The following is an 18,934-nucleotide window of genomic DNA, read 5'->3' as shown; positions in this document are numbered from 1 at the left end:
CCTCCCCCCAGACCCACCTGTCTTCACCTCAGCCCCGCCTGCCTCCCCCAACCCCACCGGCCTCCGCCCAGACCCACCTGTCTTCGCCCAACCCCACCAGCCTCCCACCCAGCCCCTCCTTCCTCCCCGCAGCCCCGCCTGCCTCCCCCCAGACCCGCCTGCCTTCACCTCAGCCCCGCCTGCCTCCCCCAGCCCCACCTGCCTCCGCCCAGACCCACCTGTCTTCGCCCAACCCCACCAGCCTCCCACCCAGCCCCTCCTTCCTCCCCGCAGCCCCGCCTGCCTCCCCCCAGACCCGCCTGCCTTCGCCCAACCCCACCAGCCTCCCACCCAGCCCCACCTTCCTCCCCGCAGCCCCACCTGCCTCCCCCCAGACCTACCTGTCTTCACCTCAGCCCCGCCTGCCTCCCCCAGCCCCACTTGCCTTCGCCCCAGCCCTGCCAGCCTCCCACCCAGCCCCGCCTGCCTTCGCCCCAGCCCCGCCTGTCTTCACCTCAGCCCCGCCTGCCTCCCCCAGCCCCACTTGCCTTCGCCCCAGCCCTGCTAGCCTCCCACCCAGCCCCGCCTGCCTTCACCTCAGCCCCGCCTGCCTCCCCCAGACCCACCTGTCTTCACCTCAGCCCCGCCTGCCTCCCCCAGCCCCACCTGCCTTCGCCCCAGCCCTGCCAGCCTCCCACCCAGCTCCACCTTCCTCCCCGCAGCCCCGCCTGCCTCCCCCCAGACCCACCTGTCTTCGCCTCAGCCCTGCCAGCCTCCCACCCAGCCCCGCCTGCCTTCGCCCCAGCCCTGCCAGCCTCCCACCCAGCTCCACCTTCCTCCCCGCAGCCCCACCTTCCTCCTGCCTCAGCACCGCCTGCCTCCCCCCTCCCCGCCTGAGACACGGAGGTATGTGGGGGTCACCAAGCTGGCTGAGCCAACTGGACAGGCCGTCAGGAAGGACTGGCTGAGGCTGCCCCAGATCAATGGAAAACCCGAACAGACAATGGCAGCCCCAGCCCCTGGACCTGGGCACAGGGAATCTGGGCACAGACCCGGCTGGAGAGCTAAGGGCTGGGAAGTGCAGGGGGATGAGAGAAGCTGGCTGCGGGAAGGAGTTGAGGCTCCCTACCTTGGGGTCTGACCCAGGGGGTCAGACAGAGACAGGCAGCATCATCAGTGGGGGTCCTGACAGCAGGGCTGGGCTCTGGGCTGGCCAGGAGAGAGGGTGCTCTGACCATCCAGGGCTCAGCTCCGGGCTTCCCAGGCTGCCTGAGGGTTGCTGCAGGTCCGGGCCAGGCCTGTCGGTCCCTGTGGAGCAGAAGAGGCTCCCCCAGGACCCCTTGGGGTCTGACATAGCGAGGGGGCTCTTCCTGGACACAGCTGTAGCCCCGACGCTGGGGATCCGTGACACCACCCCCTGGGGCAGCAGGCTTGGGGACTGCGGGGCTGCTGGCAGGAAGGGACGGGCCTGTCCATTCCCAGTGACTCGGACACTCCTGCTCTCTAATGGGGACCCAGCACCCGGTGCCACGTCTCTTTGCCCTGCTCCCGGCCCAGTCTCACCTGCTGCCATGGTGCCCGGCGGCTTCACTGGCTGGCCCGTGGGTTTGGCCTCACGGCTCTCATTGACTGTGCTGGGAATCCTGGATCCTGGGACCAGAGTCGCCGTGGGGAGCAGGGGCTGCTCAGAGGTGGGTCTGGGCCCCAGTGGAGCAGCACCTTGGGGAGAGGGAGAAGGAACTGATCAGTGGGAGGGCCATGGTGCTGGCTGAGCTGCTCTGGGTCCCCCCTCCTGCCCCCTAGATTCCCACGTCCTGCCCCCTAAGCCTCCCCATCCTGCCCCCCCACCTAGCACATCCCTGCTCGCCCAGGAAGGCCCAGCAGCCGGCCCTGCCATCACAGGGGGCCGCAGGGGCTTCACACAGCGCCCCGAGGCCCCCACCATCCCCCACCAGCAGCACGCCCCGGTCCCGGGGACCCCGACCCCAGGCAGAGTCGTGCACTCTGGTCTCCCCAGGCAGAGGCTGGACTCGGGGGCAGAGACGAGACAGCTCAGCGGGGAAGGCTCCGGGCCCCACCTGTCATGCCCAGGGTGCCTGGCCCTATGGGAGAGGTGCCTGCAGCCGGCAGTGCTGGGAAATGGGGCTCAGGGGAGAGCAGGAGACATGGCGGGGGCTGGGGAGATGGAAAGGGCTCAGAGAAGCCTCCACAGGGTGGGGGTGGGGGGAACACGTGCCTGCTGGTCTCTAGGGCGCATCCCCCGGGGGCGAGGGAATGGCTATCAGGGCGTGCCTGGGAACGGGCGACGGGCCATGGGGGAACCTCCCGCGGGGGATCCTCTCCTCAGGGTCTGAGTCACTCACACTGGCGTGGGCAGAGCCTGGGGCAGGCCGCCGGTGGCCCCTCGCCTGTCCATGCCCAGCCGCCAGGGCAGTTCTGGCTCTCTCTGCTCCAGGCTCTCTCCAGCCCCCCGCCCCCCCGGCAAGGATTCCCTGACTAATGGGATGTTTCCCTGGGGACTCGGCCCAACTGTCCCTTCCTGCGGTGCCCTGACTGACCCCCGGGCACTTGCCCCCTGCCCCAGGCCCGGCACCTCCCTGCACGTGGTTCGCCCAGCACCAGCAGCTCAGGCCATTGGCAGTGACGGGCTAGGCAATCACGGGGCCTTTTTCTCCCCAGAGCCCGGGACTCTGCCCTGCAGCCTGGCACCGGTCGGGGCTGGGCAGATGCAGGGAGGGACCCCTGAGCAGGGAACGGAGCAGGTGAGGCTCAGCTCAGCCCCAAATAAACTCAGCGCAAGGCTGGGCCCAGGTGGAGCTGGGCTGCCTGCTCTGTCGCCCCATGGGGGAGGGCAAGGCCGAGGCCTGGCACTACCCACCCCTCCCCTGGCAGGGCCTGCAAGGTGCCCCCAGGGGCCAGAGCCCAGAGTGGGGGGCACCAGCCTGTGCAGGATCCAGAGAAAGGTGCTCTGGAGGACGGGGAGAGCAGCCCAGGGTGAGAGGCTAGAGCAACGGCCGGGGGTACCAGGGACCCAGCTCAGCCCTGCAGGGTCACAGACACCCCGCTCCAGGTCCCCGCCCCGCAGGGTCACAGGCCCCCTCATACTCTCCAGCCCTGCCAGGTCACAGGCCCCCCTGCTCCCTGTCCCCACCCTGCTGGGTCACAGGCCCCGCTCATGCTCCCCAGCCCGGCCCCACAGGGTCAGAGGCCCCCCTGCTCCCTGTCCCCACCCTGCTGGGTCACAGGCCCCGCTCATGCTCCCCAGCCCGGCCCCACAGGGTCACAGGCCCCCCTGCTCCCTGTCCCCACCCTGCTGGGTCACAGGCCCCGCTCATGCTCCCCAGCCCGGCCCCACAGGGTCACAGGCCCCCCTGCTCCCTGTCCCCACCCTGCTGGGTCACAGGCCCCGCTCATGCTCCCCAGCCCGGCCCCACAGGGTCACAGGCCCCCCTGCTCCCTGTCCCCACCCTGCTGGGTCACAGGCCCCGCTCATGCTCCCCAGCCCGGCCCCACAGGGTCACAGGCCCCCCTGCTCCCTGTCCCCACCCTGCTGGGTCACAGGCCCCGCTCATGCTCCCCAGCCCGGCCCCACAGGGTCACAGGCCCCCCTGCTCCCTGTCCCCACCCTGCTGGGTCACAGGCCCCGCTCATGCTCCCCAGCCCGGCCCCACAGGGTCACAGGCCCCCCTGCTCCCTGTCCCCACCCTGCTGGGTCACAGGCCCCGCTCATGCTCCCCAGCCCGGCCCCACAGGGTCACAGGCCCCCCTGCTCCCTGTCCCCACCCTGCTGGGTCACAGGCCCCGCTCATGCTCCCCAGCCCGGCCCCACAGGGTCACAGGCCCCCCTGCTCCCTGTCCCCACCCTGCTGGGTCACAGGCCCCGCTCATGCTCCCCAGCCCGGCCCCACAGGGTCACAGGCCCCCCTGCTCCCTGTCCCCACCCTGCTGGGTCACAGGCCCCGCTCATGCTCCCCAGCCCGGCCCCACAGGGTCACAGGCCCCCCTGCTCCCTGTCCCAGCCCCGCAGGGTCACAGAGCCCCCCACCCCCGATCTCGCGGGGAGCAGCACTCACTCCAGGGGCAGCCCAGCGCCTCCATGCGCAGGTGGATGCTCCGGTGATACTCCACAGGCACCAGCCGCAGGTAGCGGGCGAGGATCAGGGGGCGCAGCTCCCTCTGCACCGGCGTGTGACTGTCGAAGTTTCCCTCCAGTACCTGGCCGAGGGACCCGGAGGGAGCGGTCAGCCCAGGGCTGGAGAGCGGGCAGGGGAGAGGCTCTGTCCCCACTGCCGGCTGGCGTGGGACGGGAGGGGGCAGGCTCGGGGGCTGACCGAGGCGGGGGTCTGGGTCTGAGCTGCACCCAGATCTCAGGCTTCAGCCGAGGGCCACGCTGGTGACTTGCCAGGCCCCTGAGGGTGGCACCTCTGTGGCATCATACAGCAGCCCCTGGAGACCACGGCTCCCGGCACGCAGTGCTCCATCGTGACAGGAGCAGCCTGGCCGGAGAAATCCCTGAATGCCGACCCGCAGGGCCCTGGCCCTGGGCACTGACTGGGCAGGGCACGCGCGGTGGCATGCCGGGCACTGGAGAAGAGGGCACGCTGCAGAGCTCGTGGGCTGCCTCAGGCCACCCGTGCCGCGCACACGGCCCAGTGGCCTGGGGTGGGGGGAGCGGGCCGAGCCCCAGGGGGCACGGCCAGGTACCTGAGCCGGCTGGGGGGGCACGGCGCCGCGTGCTGCCCCCGTGTAGTCACGGTAGTGCACCCCGTCGTGGCTGTACTGCAGGCGATACCTGGTGACGTAGCCCCCGGCCGTCAGCCCGCCCTGCGTGACCAGTGCGCTCACAAAGGTGGGCTGCAGGAAGTCCACCTGGAAGTAGGGGCTGCCGTCGGTCTCCAGGGGGCTCCAGCCTGGCTCGATGTTCAGTCTGGGAGGGGCAGAGGGGAAGCGATGGGGCAGGCCCAGCACCAGCCCTGACCGAGAGGGCCCAGGCACCCTGGGGTGGGGAGTCGCCCACCGAGATCCATCGGTGCCAGGGCCCTGCCACCTGACAGCTCCCTCCCTCAGGGGGCTCAGCAGCTCCCACAGGGCATGACCCCCCCAGGGCACCCGCTCCCCTCCCGCCAGCAGGAAAGGGGGCTGGTCGCAGCTCCTGGAACCCATGCGTGACCCAGAGCACAGGGACCTTGGTCGCCCGCCGGCCCCTCGCCTTAGACGCTGCGGGGACAGACCCCAACCCACAGATCCGAGCCCCACTCCACAGGCAGGGAAACTGGCCCCGAGGCAGCCTGGAAACCTCCTCCCAGGGGCTGAGACCCTCCCGTCCGTTCCCGCCCAGCGGTGAGTGTGGCTGGGGGCCCTGGCAGAGCCGGGCCGAGCTGGAGCCATGGGATGCACTCGCCCTGCTGCCGCGGCTGCACAGCTGTTCTGGCTGGCGTGAGCTCGACACGGGCTGGTGTGAGCCCGGCTGGACGAGCGGGGACCCCAGCCCTCGCTCGTGCCACAGACGTCACCTGAGACGGACCCCTGCGATCGGCTCGGACCACCCTGAGCTAACCCCTGCCGCTGGTCCAGGCGCTGGCTGGGCAGAGCCTTTCGGGGACGGAGAATCCACCACGTCCCAGGGTCAGTTCCCCTCCTGCCAGCCTGACCGTGCCCATCTCCTTCCAGCCACTGGGGGGACCTGTGTCCGCTGGCAGGAGGGACCCTCCCCCCCATTCCCACCCCCAGGCCCTGGCAGGAGGGGCTGGTCACGCGGCAGGGGGCTGCTCACATGTTGGGCACCATGTTGAGGCGCCCGGCGTCCGGGGGGTTGCTGTCCCGGTGGGAGGAGGCGCTCAGCTGCTGGTAGCGGATCCTGCCATCATCCAGGCCCAGCGGCTCGCTGCAGGGACCTGCAGGGAGATGGGGCAGCTCAGAGCAGCCGTGCCCCCCCATGCGCCCCTGTGTCCCCTCCCCCGCAGCGGGTAACCCCAGGAGGGCCCCTGTGACAAAGTGGGACGGTTCTTAATGTTTCCTCTGAATAGTGTGGGGGTGCCTCAGTTTCCCCTACACAGTTCTTAAGTCTCTAGGTGGTGGGGTAAGGGTGTATGATCATTGCAGAGCCCTAGAGAACAGGTGTGGGCAGGGGTCTGGACGCAGAGAATGGCCAACACCCTGTTTCCTGGCCACTGATGGCCTGGCCCGGTGCCAGGTGAGAGCTGAAGGACTGGAGAACAAGGGGATCACGTGCCCTCGTGGCCCGGGAAAGGGACAAAGCCCAGAGGAGGGGGGGCTGGAGGGAGTTTCAGTTTGGGGCTGACTGGGGACATGGAGTGAAGGGCAGAAGTGGTTGTCTGGCTCACTGCCCCCCAAAATGGGCCCGGCTGAGGGGTCCTGTTCTCTGCACCAACAAGCTCTGTGTTAGACCATGTTCCTGTCGTTTAATAAACCTTCTGTTTTACTGGCTGGCTGAGAGTCACATCTGACTGCGGAGTTGGGGGGCAGGACCCTCTGGCTTCCCCAGGAACCCGCCTGGGGGGACTCGCTGGGGGAAGCGCACGGAGGGGCAGAGGATGCTGAATGCTCCGAGGTCAGACCCAGGAAGGTGGAAGCCGGGTGAGCTGTGTGTCCTGCAGACAGGCTGCTCGCAGAAAGGAGACTGCCCCAGAGTCCTGCCTGGCTTCATGGGGAGCAGTTCCAGAGCATCGCCCAGGGACTCCGTGACAGCCCCCCATGAGTGGGGGAAGGCAGTACCTGTGGGGGTGGGGAGGACGTCTCCAGGGAATAGCCAGCCCTCTGTGCCCTGGGACACCTGCAACACAGGGAAAGAGCCGTTACCCCTCCTGCCACCAGCCCCTCTGTCCGGCCGCTCCTCCCCCAGTCTGGCCAGTCAGGTACCAGCCTGTGACCCACCCGCAGCCTTGGGCACCAAGAGATCGGGACCCTCCCCCACCGACAGCCACTCCCCCAGCCCTGCTGCCATCCACTCCCCTCCCCTCCCCTTCCAGCCATTCATTTCCCCCTCCCCCAACCCTGCAGCCATCCACTCCCCCTCCCCACACAGGGTGTGACGTTATCGACATAATCTGGGACCATATAGATCATTGTTGCAACCAAGGTCCTGTAGTGGCACCAAATCTTGTACAAAGGGGGTCAAATGAGGTGTCCCAGGTTCAGAGGGAAGGATGGGGAGCGGAGTCTGCAGAGCAGAACAGCTGGGCAGCTGATCTCTGGAGAATGCAGGGGAGGGCAGGTTTACTCTCCTCTCCGGACACTTTGGATATGACTTGCAGTCTCTCAGTGAACTTAACATCTGATTCCAGGTGGAAGCAGAGGTTGGCAAGGGAAGGACAACAGAGCTTTGAGTCTGGCTTGTCAGTGAAAATGGATGGTTTCTCTCTAAGACAGAGTCTAGCCTTGGAATCGGTAGCAGTTAAAGGATCTGAGAACTGGGGAACTGGCTCCTGCCTGTGGTAATGCAAATTACTTGGCTGGCAGGGAGAAGGAGGACTCGCTAATAGCTGTTAGCACAGAGAGCACGCCCAATCAGCCAGTGAATTCGGTTACGCCAGAGAAATCTGGGTTTGATCCTTCAGGAAGGGAAGGAAAGAGAGACCTTAATTCTGCAAAGGGAAGCCACAGGCTGACTCTAAAAGGCCCAAACCCCAATAGTGTTGAGCCAAAGGTGTGGCATGACAAAACTGATTGTAAATGGACAGGTGCAACGAATTTGTTGTTGTTGCTCATGGTAATTCTTGTAACTAATGTGTTGCCATTACCAAGAACTGTAAAAATGTCCAATGTGCCTAATCTTTTGAAAAAACCCTTGAACATGTTAAAAGGAATACATGAGAACACACTTTGTGATAAAAGGCCTTGTTATACTGACGTTTCACAGTTAATGCCTGTAAACAGTATTGGAACTTTTCACAGGGAAAAAGACATTCCAGACCTGATGTGCTGTATGAAAAGGGAAACTGAGGCACATTACCATATTGCTTTCACGGCGAACTGCCAAGATTCCTGTACTATGGACAACACTAATATCTACATTGACTTGATGTTAATTGGGTTCCACACATTTGCCAGAGCTTGTATGGATAAAGTAGCTATGTTCTTTAGCTCTTGGCAAGATCACGAGACCTACAGGAACCATGCTGCAAGGGCAGATCCAATCCACTATTGTTCTAACCAAGTTTTACCTTGGGTCTGTAAAGAGATTCAATCATGTTATTGACCATGACTTTGGCAAACCATTTCTGTTCTACACTGGTACGGCTTCGAACCCAATACTAGCTGTAGTAAGACAGAACCCAGGATGGGGAGCTCTTGGGATGCAGTCAGAGATGTTTGTGCCATCCCTTCCTGCATCACTTTTGCGTTGGGGCTGTGACGTAATTGACGTAATCTGGGACCGTATAGATCATTGTTGCAACCAAGGTCCTGTAGTGGCACCAAATCTCGTACAAAGGGGGTCAAATGAGGTGTCTCAGACAAGGTTATGGTGGGCTGGTTAGGATGATGCTGTCTGTGGGTATCATTTTTATAGTTAAAGTTATGAATATTGGCTCTATCCTGCCTGTAGTTCAAACGTGTGCTGTGCTTCTGGGTGACACCCCAGACAAGTTGGTGTCAGCTCTGCCTAGCCTGCTGGATGACCCATTAGGGACCATCAGCGACACAACTGACCCATTGCGAGAAGGCAGACAAGCCTTGTGACTCAGCAAAGTATGCAGGGACTTGCCCATGTGACTCCAAACTCCATTTTGCTGTAATTTTCCACAGTAAGAACACAGAGGGGTTCTTACTCCTGGAAAAGTCTATAAAAGGCTGATGCCACATCTCCATCTTGTCTTCAGTCCTGCTTCCTACCTCTGGAGGGACTTTGCTATGCTGAAGCTTTGAACCAAGGACTGAAAGATCCACCCCAGCTGGGGATGTTCTCCAGAGACCTGATTTGAACCCGCAGTTTATTCCATGACTGCTACAAGCCTGAACCAAGAACTTTGCCATTGCTGTGTGTCATTGATTCCGTTTAACCCATTCTAGCTCTCGTCTCTATCTTTTCCTTTTATGAATAAACCTTTAGATTTTAGATTCCAAAGGATTAGCAACAGTGTGATTTGTGGGTAAGATCTGATTTGTATATTGACCTGGGTCTGGGGCTTGGTCCTTTGGGATGGAGTGAACCTTTTTTCTTTTACTAGGGTGTTCGTTTTCATAACCATTCGTCCCCATAAGGAGTGGCCCTGGTGGTGATACTGGTGTGACGATGTGACGCAGCAGGGAGGGGGGAGTGTTGACCTGGGAATGTGCCCTGGGGATGGGAGACCTGAGAGCCTGTCCCCTGAGCCAGGAGGGGGAGGGAGAGGTGACACCTCTGCCCAGGAATGTGAAGACAGGCTGCAGGAGGGAGCCTGCTGGGGGGGGTTTAGTTTCAGTTCGGGGCTGGGTGGAGGAACACAGGGAACCCCAGGGCTGGGGTCTAAGCTCCCTGCTCCCCCAGAAGGACTTGGCTGAGGGGTCCCAGGGGTACCCACAAGCTCTGTTTTGGACTGTGTTCCTGTTGTCCAATAAACCTTCTGTTTTACTGGCTGGCTGAGAGCCTCAGTGAATCCCAGGAAGAGGGGTGCAGGGCCTGGACTCCCCCACACTCCGTGACAACTGGGAAACTGGAGTGTCTGAGGGAATCGCTTGTGTGACTTGTGGTTAGCCAGTGGGGTGAGACCAAAGTCTTCTCTGGCTGGCTGGTTTGCCTTGGCGTCCACAGAAACCCCAGCCTTGGGCTGCAACTGCCCGGCTCGAAGCAATTTGTCCTGTATGGGCACTCTCCGTTGCGTCCCGCCAGAACCAGCATCGTTACACAGGGTCCTGCCCTTCTGCACAGGTCCCCAGCTCGGTGGCAGCCCAGCCAGGCAGGGCTTGGGGGGACATGGGGACAGGTCATTAACACACTAACAGGGCAGCTGCAAGATTCCCCCTCCCCTCCCTGCCCCGCTGCAGGCTCTCTCACCTCCTGGGTGGGTAGCGAGGGCTGCCGGGGGGCCCAGCTGCTGAAAGAACCAGAGCAAAGGGATGAATTAGTGTTGCCCCCGCTGGAAAGCTTCCGCTGGGGGCCTCCCGTCCCAGGTCATGGGGCAGCCCCTCTCCACTGCACTGGGGGAACCCCCGCCCCAGGCCTGCCCGCTCAGCTCCAGGGCATGGCTCCCAGGAGGGGGCATCAGACCAGCCCCCCAGGGAGAGCCCTGCAGAGCCAGGGATGCACAGGGCAACACACCCATGCTGGCCAGCAGGGCCTGGGGAGTGGTAGGGTACACCAGGGGTCACGGGGGCTGGAACTGGGGGGCTGGGTCCCTGGATGGGGTATTGGGATGGATCCAGTTGGAGAATCTCCTCCCAGCGGCAGGGCTGGTGCCCCACAGCCCAGGCCTGGGGGCAGGCAGCAGGGTTCGCTCCCACGCTGACCCCAGGATGGGCTGACAGGACTTGCCCTGCTCCCCTCGCTGTACGCCCGCCAGCTGTCTCCGTGACACATCCCTGTCTCCGACAGGCCTCGTCATAGGGGTCCAGGCAACCCCCCCACCTCTGCCCCATGCGGTACCTGGCTGTGCTGGTAGGGGGCACTGTGCTCCCAGGCAGGGCGCCGCAGCCGGCCTCGTCGGTGCCGTCCGGACAGTCGGTGATGCCGTCGCACCGCCGGGAGGCGTCGATGCAGCCGTCAGACAGCGCGCAGTGGAAGTGGGAGAGGGGGCAGCGCCAGGGGGCGGAGGGCCCCACGGATGGGGCTGTCCCTGTGAGGGGGCACGGAGTCGGGGCTGGTAAGCAGGCCGGGGGAGCTCTCCCAGCAGGCACGGGAGCAGAGGCTGCACAGGCTAGCCGGGCTCAGCCTTTCCCAGGCTCCAGACCAAGGCCTGGGGAGACATTTCCTGTGCCTGGCAGCCCTAGCCCCGGCCCTCCCGCTCTAGCATGTGGCTGCAGCTCCGAGCGCCTGGTCTGAACCGGCCTGTGGGCACTGCTCTGCCACCACAGAAAGGCAGCCCCCTCTGGGCAGGGAGGCAGCGGCTGATCGGACGGGACTGGAAGGCCCAGACCTGAGCTGCCTCGGGGGTGGTTTGCAAAGCTCGCTGCCCCAGCACCAAGAGGCTGCCCCCTCCGGGGAGGCCCGCAGCAGCTGTTCAACAGCCACAGCCACGGCCCAGCCAGCGTGGGACGGTGCCACTGCCGAGGCTGAGTCCCCAGGACACTCCCTGAGCCCTGCAGGGTTGGCCCCGGCCCCGCCCTGCCCCCCGGGCTGGGCCCCCCCGCTCACCGCAGCGCAGCTCGTCCGAGAAGTCTCCACAGTCGTCGACTCCGTTGCAGACGGCGCCGCGGGGCCCAGCGGGGACGCAGCGTCCGTTGCGGCATTGGAACTCACCGCTCCGGCAGGGCCGCCGGCCCGGTGGTGCAGTCGGTGCCCCAGGTGGCAGAGGGGGCACTGGGGGGCAGGGAAGGCGGAAGAGCAGGTCGGGGGGGTGAGGCAATCCCAGGTCAGTCCCAGGAGACGCGCCCGCCCTGAGAAACCAAGCCCCCAACCCCAGGGGGCGCCCTCACCGCACCTGCCCCCCCCCCACCCCCGCCGCCCCGCGAGGGGCCAGGGCGCGGTACCTCTCTCGCAGCCCAGCAGCTCGGCCCGCAGGAAGATCCCGTGGTGGAAGTCGTGGGGGAGGATGCGGACGTGCCGGGCACGGACCATGCGCTGGAACGTCCTCACCACCGGCGTGGAGTCGTCGGCGTTCCCCAGGAACAGCTGCAGGGGCAGCGACCGGCCGGCTCAGCCCCACACGCCACGCGCACGCCCCGCCCACGCCCCAAACACGCCCACGCCCCAAACACGCCCACGCCCACGCCCCAAAGACCTCCCACACACGCAGACGCCCCGCCCACGCCCCACACACGCCCACGCCCCACACACGCCCACGCCCACGTCCCAAAGACCTCCCACACACGCGCACGCCCCAAACACGCCCACGCCCCAAACACGCCCACGCCCACGCCCCAAACACGCCCACGCCCCAAACATGCCCACGTCCACGTCCCAAAGACCTCCCACACACGCCCACGCCCCAAACACGCACACGCCCACGTCCCAAAGACCTCCCACACACGCGTACGCCCCAAACACGCACACGCCCACGCCCCAAAGACCTCCCACACACGCAGACGCCCCGCCCATGCCCCACACACGCCCACGCCCCAAACACGCCCACGCCCACGTCCCAAAGACCTCCCACACACGCGCACGCCCCAAACACGCCCACGCCCCAAACACGCCCACGCCCACGCCCCAAACATGCCCACGTCCACGTCCCAAAGACCTCCCACACACGCCCACGCCCCAAACACGCCCACGCCCACGTCCCAAAGACCTCCCACACACGCGCACGCCCCAAACACGCCCACGCCCCAAACACGCCCACGCCCACGCCCCAAACACGCCCACGCCCCAAACATGCCCACGTCCACGTCCCAAAGACCTCCCACACACGCCCACGCCCCAAACACGCACACGCCCACGTCCCAAAGACCTCCCACACACGCGCACGCCCCAAACACGCCCACGCCCCAAACACGCCCACGCCCAAAACACGCCCACGCCCCAAACATGCCCACGTCCACGTCCCAAAGACCTCCCACACACGCCCACGTCCCAAACACGCACACGCCCACGTCCCAAAGACCTCCCACACACGCGTACGCCCCAAACACGCACACGCCCCAAACACCTCCCACACACGCTCATGCCGCAAACACCTCCCAACACACGCACACACGTCCCAAACATCTCCCAACACATGCACACACCCGAAACACACGCAGAAACACCTCAGAACACCTCCCAACACATGCACACGCCCCAAACACACACACGCACATGCCCCAAACACCTCCCAACACATGCACACGCCCCAAACACCTCCCAAGACACGCATATGCCACAAACACACACGCACACACCCCGATCACACACACACACACGCCCTGAACACAAGCACATGCCCCAAACACACACACACCAAACACACCCGCACACCCCAAACACCTCCCAACACATTCACATGCCCCAAACACACACTTACACACCTCCGACCACACGCACATGCCCCAAACATACATGCATACGCCCCAAACACACACACATGCCAAATATATGCACATGCATGTGGAGAAAGTCCAGAAAAGAGCAACAAAATTGAGTAAAGGTCTAGAAAACATGAGCTATGAGGAAAGATTGAAAGAATTGGGTTTGTTTAGTCTGCAGCAGAGAGGGGACATGAGAACAGTTTTCAAGTACATAAAAGGTTGTTACAAAAAGGAGGGAGAAAAATTGTTCTTCTTAACCTCTGAGGACAGGACAAGATGCAATGGGCTTAAATGGCAGCCAGGGCGGTTTAGGTTGGACATTAGGAAAAACCTCCGACCTGTCAGGGTGGTTAGGCACGGGAATAAATTGCCCAGGGAGGTGGTGGAGTCCCTCTCACTGGAGATTTTTAAGAGCAGGTTGGACAAACCCCTGTCAGGGATGGTCTAGATAACACTTAGTCCTGCCACGAGTGCAGGGGACTGGACGAGATGCTCTCTCGAGGTCCCTTCCAGTCCTACGATTCTATGAGATGCACCCCCCCCAAACACACACACGCGCACACCCCAAGCATGCACACACACACACAAATGCACGCACGCACAGAAGTTCCGGCGTATCCACGGGCTCACACAGCCACCACCTCACATACGCCCCCAGGGGTGCAGACCCCTGAGATGAAGGGGGATTTTTCCAGAATATTTTGTACGCATAGTGTGCGTGCCTCAGTTTCCCCTATGCGCTGCATGAGTAACTAGGTGGGGAGGAGAGGGGTGAAAGGTGTTTGCTTTGCAGAAGAATCCAGAGATCCAGGTGGGGCCTGGATCCAGACAATGGCCCATCAATTTGTTACCTAGCTACTGACGACCCTGGTCCACTGCAGGAAGCCAGGGAACAAGAGTGAGTCAGGAGGAGACCGGGTAGACCGGGTAGCCCTGCTTGTCGGGGAAGAAGAGGAACAAAGACTGAGGACATGGGGGGGATGACCTTGGGTTATGGGCAGCTGGAGACACACACTTCTGGACTGGGGGTTGGGGACTCTACAGAGGGTCTGAGCCCACCTGGGTTCTGGACATACCCCGCTGGACCCTGCTATACCGTTCCCCTTCTCTGTGCTAACCACGAAAGGTCTAGGACGGGTGGCGTCCAGACGTCGAATAAGCTTCCTGCTCTTACCCCGCTGGCCAAGAGTCTGAAGAGGTCAGGGTCATTGCTCCCTGTGGGGGTGCAAGCCTCCCAGGGGTGCGATTCGAGTGCACTCATGGTGGGAAGCAGGGGGCTGAAGGCTCAGAGGTGCGGTTCCAGGAGGCGGGGGAAGGGGGGTGTCCAGGGGCTTACGCCAGCGAGGGAGCATGACCCTAAGGGGGCTAACACTCTAACAGGGTCCTCCCAGGCACCGCTCCAGAGCCGCGGGGGAGCACTGGGCCGGTGGATCTGTGACAGCATCCAAACCAACCTCCCACCGCACACCACCACACGGCTGCTGGGGGGCTGGTTCAGGGAGGTACCTTGGGCTCCGGCTGGGCGTCCACAGAGACCTCCCGGTACTCGTGCCACCTCAGCCCGTCCATGCTGAACTGCAGGAGGAAGCTGGTAACGTAGGCGTCCGAGGAGCCTGCCCCCTGCACCACCACCCCTGCGGGAGGAGAACACAGCACAGCTCAGGGCCCCTGCAGGGACACAGGGCTCTCCGGGGTATGGGCCGGGGAGCCCCAGGAATCAGCACCAGCCTGTGAGCTGAGAGCTGCCCCTCGGCAGCAGGGCTGTGGCGGGGCAGGTTTGACGCCAGCCCGGCAGGGTCTGGCACCCCGGCTGCAGAGCGCCACATGGTCGGTCTGTCGGGATCGCTAAGGATCGTGTGGAGACGGCTCCAAGGATCGTCCCCAGCCCGCTCACTTGAAGAGCATGAGCCAGCGTTGCCAGCCCTGGACTGGCCTGCCGTATGGCTCAGCCTCTTGTCCAGTGGCAGGGAGTCCCACAGCCAACAGCCCAGGGCTGAGGATGATGCCCCGGCTCGGGAAGGTCCGGGTGACCCATGTCTTCTTAGGGATACAGGTGGCCCAGGAGGTAACCGGGTCCTGGGCTGCTGAGGGCTCTGAAGAGGCACCGCACTTTGCCCAGCCCAGAGTGTGGAGAGCCAGCGCAGGGCACCGAGCAGCGGAGGATGGGCAGCATGGCACCCGCCCCCCAGCACTGCCCTGGGGCTCTGGCGTCTCCTGCGCCCCCCGGAAGCCAAGGAAGGCCGGGGGCTGGAGCATGTTCACTGCACGAGCGACCCAGGCCAGGCACCTACCCGTGAGGTTCCTGGGCTCCAGCAGATCCACCTGCAGGTAGGGCGGCTTGGAGACCAGCTCCTGGTAGACCTCTGCCTGGGGCCCCCAGCCCTGCAGGTCCGAGCCTGGCAGCACGTAGTTGAGGCGCCCGGCGTGGGCAGGGTTCTCCGGCTGCTGGGAGGAGGCTGTGAAGCAGCTGTCCGGTAAGGAGGCCAAACCCAGGGGGCCGTAGCACCGGTCTGGCGGACAGAGACAGGGGTCACGGGCGCCGCTGTGCACGCTGGGCCAGAGGCAGGCGGGCCGGGCGGAGGGGGCTTGGCAGCAGAGCCCGACTCAGGAGATGCCCCTGCCCTGTGCTGGGAATCAGAGACTGACCCGGCCACACCGAGTCCATCCCAGGGGCCCTTCCGGCCTCTGTCCAAGTGACCCCCCCACACTGCCCGGGGGGCGCTCCTGGGGGCCCATGGAGTCAGGACTTACCTCCAAGAGGGGGCAGCGGGAAGGTGACGAGAGGAGGGCTGGTGGAGGCAGCCGGGCTGGCCAGGGTGGGGCCCGGGGGCCTGGCCGTCTGGACAGCAGGTGCGCTGGTCCGGTTCTCACCTGAGCAGGGCGACAGGATTTCTGCCTCGGTCCCTTCGATTCTGTGCCAGACACACCGCGGGCCCTGCCCTGGAGCCGTGCGTGCTCGGGAGATCCCCTCCCAGCTCCCCCACACCGGCCGTCCCCACACAGCCCTGGGGGCAGGAGTCCCCCATGTACCTCCCTTCGCCCTCCGGGGCCGGGCTCCCTGCTGCCTTCAATCCCAGGGGAAAGGGGCGGCACATCCCAGGAGAGCCCCGGGGGGGCTGGAGAACCCGCCCCATGGCCAGCCCCACGCTGGGGACAGCCCACACTCTGCCCGGACCAGCACAGGCTACTGGGGGGCTGCGGGTCAGGTCTGAGGGGCATCGGCATGGGGGGGCTCCAGGTTGGGATGGAGGGGCATTGCCAGGACTGGCTAGGGCATGTGTTGTGAGAGTCCCTCCCCTCCTGTGACCCGCGCCATGGCCTAAGCACGCCCCGGATCCCCCCAGCGCAGGACTCACCCGCTTCAGTGCAGTAGCAGCAGGACGCACCCCTGCCCTCCACCAGCGCCCGCCCCTGTGGCGAGAGACGGTTGGAACCAGCCTGAGCCCCGGAGCCAGGGACTAACCGCAGCTCTCCGGGGTGCCAGACCAGTGCCCATGCTGCAGGGCCAGCCGGGCTCCATGACAGCCCCTGCGGGGGGAGCTGCAGGGGAGGGGGCGGGTTTGGGCAGCCCCTTGCTGAGTCTCCCAGCCCCAATGGGGCACAAAGACTTGTGGGCTCCAACCAGCTCTGCACTGAGCTGGAGACGTCATGGGAGGTTCACGCCCAGACACGTGTGATGAAGTGGGACTGTTCTTAATGTTACCTCTGAATAGTGTGGGGGTGCCTCAGTTTCCCCTATGCAGTTCTTAAGTATCTAGGGGGTGAGATAAGGGTGTATGATCATTGCAGAGCCCTAGAGGGCAGGTGTGGGCAGGGGTCTGGACACAGAGAATGGCCGACACCCTGTTTCCTGGCACCTAATGGCTTGGGCCCTTCCCCGCTGCAAGGTGAGAGCTAAAGGGTTAGAGAATAAAGGAATCAGGTGCCCTCCTGGCCCGGGAAAGGGACAAAGCCCAGAGGAGGAGGGGCCGGAGGGAGTTTCAGTTTGGGGCTGGCTGGAGACATGGAGTGAAGGGCAGACATGGTTGTCTGGATCCCTGCCCCCCAAAATGTACCTGGCTGAGGGGTCCTGTTCCCTGCACCTACAAGCTCTGTGTTAGACCATGTTCCTGTCGTCTATTAAACCTTCTGTTTTACTGGCTGGCTGAGAGTCCCGTCTGACTGCGGAGTTGGGGGGCAGGACCCTCTGGCTTCCCCAGGACCTCGCCTGGGCGGACTCGCTGTGGGAAGCGCACGGAGGGGCAGAGGAGGCTGAATGCTCCGAGGTCAGACCCAGGAAGGGGGAAGCCGGGGGAGCTGTGTGTCCTGCAGACAGGCTGCTCAGGGAGGAGACTGCCCCAGAGTCCTGCCTGGCTTCATGGGGAGCAGCTCCAGAGCATCGCCCGGGGACTCCATGACAACCCATTAAATCCCCATGAACCCCCCAGCCTCGCCCTGCCCCCCCCAACCCACCGTGCTATCCCCTGCCAAAGGGTTCCTAGCCGGGGCCAGAGGCCCTTCTCCAGCAACGCCAGCTCCCACCAGCTGGGGCTGCACCCCCGGGGCTGACCGGGCCTCCCTCCCCCGGCTCAGAGGGCAGGGCTGGGTGCCGGGCTCACCTCTGGGCACCCCACGGTGCTGTACGGGCAGTACTGGGAGCACTGCACCGTCAGGCTGGGCAGGCATTGGCACACCTGGCACTGCCCCGATCGCCAGCGGTCGCCAATGGCGTGCGACCGGCCGTGGTGCTCGCACTCCTCGCATGGATCCGTCTGGCACCTGCGCGGGGAGGGGCAGGCAGAGGGGCACGGTTAGAGCTGGCTGTGGCTCAGCACCAGCGGGGAAGGACTGAGGCTTAAAGTCCAGTCCCCTGATTAGAGATCCTGGCACCTAATGCCCACTGCCCGGTGCCCACCCCCAGAGCCCACCTCAGCCCTCTACCAGAGCCCACTGCCCGGTGCCCACCCCAACCCCTACCCAGAGCCCAAAGCCCTCCCCCAGCCCCCTACCCAGAGCCCACTGCCCGGTGCCCACCCCAACCCCTACCCAGAGCCCAAAGCCCTACCCCAGCCCCCTACCCAGAGCCCACTGCCCGGTGCCCACCCCCAGAGCCCACCTCAGCCCTCTACCAGAGTCCACTGCCCGGTGGCCACCCCCAGAGCTCACCCCAACCCCCTACCAGAGCCCACTGCCCGGTGCCCACCCCAGCCCCTACCCACAGCCCAGTTCCCACCCCGAAATTCCACTGCCCAGTGCCCACCCCAGCCCCCTACTCAGATCCCACTGCCCACCACAGCCCCTGACCCAGAGTGCACTGCCCAGTGCCCAGACCCCTACCCAGAGCCCACTGCACAGCTCCTACCCCAGCCCCCTACCCAGAAGCCCTTGCCTAGTGCCCATTCCAGCCCCCTACCCAGAGCCCACTGCCCACCCCCAACTCCATACTCAGCACCCTGTGCCCACTCCAGCCCCCATGCCCAGAGCCCAGTGCCCACACTCAGCCCCATACCCAGAGCCCACTGCACAGTACCCAGCCCTCAGTCCCCATATGTAAGGTCTGAGGCCTTTGTCTGCAGCCATATTAGGAGAGAAGCTGCCATGAGCCAAGAAGCAGAAAGTCACAGCCCCACATTCCATCTGAATTGTACCAAACCCATGTCATGGCGGGCTGTGAAGAAGGTGCCTCCTAACAGCACCCACCGTCACCAGATAAGCAAGGAGCCTCTTACGATGGTTCAAGAAAACTTCCTGTGGCAGCAGTCTGTCTGGCAAGGAATCACTTATCAACAGTTGCAGTGCGAAATACCTGCTTCTTTATTGTTTTGCCTTTATGGTCCCCACTTCTCTATGGTTTATCTGTCTGGTCTGTGTCTGG

The 18,934-nt window shown here is 64.3% G+C and overlaps 2 protein-coding genes across 2 annotated transcripts in view; both read right to left on the bottom strand.

The window, feature by feature from the left end:
* Positions 1–18,934, bottom strand: part of LOC144260047 (uncharacterized) — a 317,403-nt gene that overhangs the window by 123,546 nt on the left and 174,923 nt on the right. The gene's annotated exons all lie outside the window — the stretch shown is intronic.
* LOC144261115 (SCO-spondin-like) overlaps positions 1–18,934 on the bottom strand; it is a 136,735-nt gene that overhangs the window by 63,892 nt on the left and 53,909 nt on the right. Inside the window, exons 39-52 of the mRNA XM_077810286.1 lie at positions 17,679–17,838; positions 16,437–16,491; positions 15,832–15,951; positions 15,372–15,590; positions 14,617–14,714; positions 11,605–11,746; positions 11,270–11,434; positions 10,562–10,751; positions 9,974–10,013; positions 6,715–6,772; positions 5,753–5,873; positions 4,684–4,906; positions 4,053–4,194; positions 1,543–1,698 (exon numbers count right to left, since the gene is read on the bottom strand). Coding sequence (XP_077666412.1) covers positions 1,543–1,698; positions 4,053–4,194; positions 4,684–4,906; positions 5,753–5,873; positions 6,715–6,772; positions 9,974–10,013; positions 10,562–10,751; positions 11,270–11,434; positions 11,605–11,746; positions 14,617–14,714; positions 15,372–15,590; positions 15,832–15,951; positions 16,437–16,491; positions 17,679–17,838 — 1,889 coding nt within the window. The remainder of the gene's footprint in view (positions 1–1,542; positions 1,699–4,052; positions 4,195–4,683; positions 4,907–5,752; positions 5,874–6,714; positions 6,773–9,973; positions 10,014–10,561; positions 10,752–11,269; positions 11,435–11,604; positions 11,747–14,616; positions 14,715–15,371; positions 15,591–15,831; positions 15,952–16,436; positions 16,492–17,678; positions 17,839–18,934) is intronic.

The sequence above is a fragment of the Eretmochelys imbricata genome, chromosome 2, assembly GCF_965152235.1.
Source record: "Eretmochelys imbricata isolate rEreImb1 chromosome 2, rEreImb1.hap1, whole genome shotgun sequence".
NCBI lineage: Eukaryota > Metazoa > Chordata > Testudines > Cheloniidae > Eretmochelys > Eretmochelys imbricata.
This window is presented reverse-complemented; position numbering and strand designations above follow the sequence as displayed.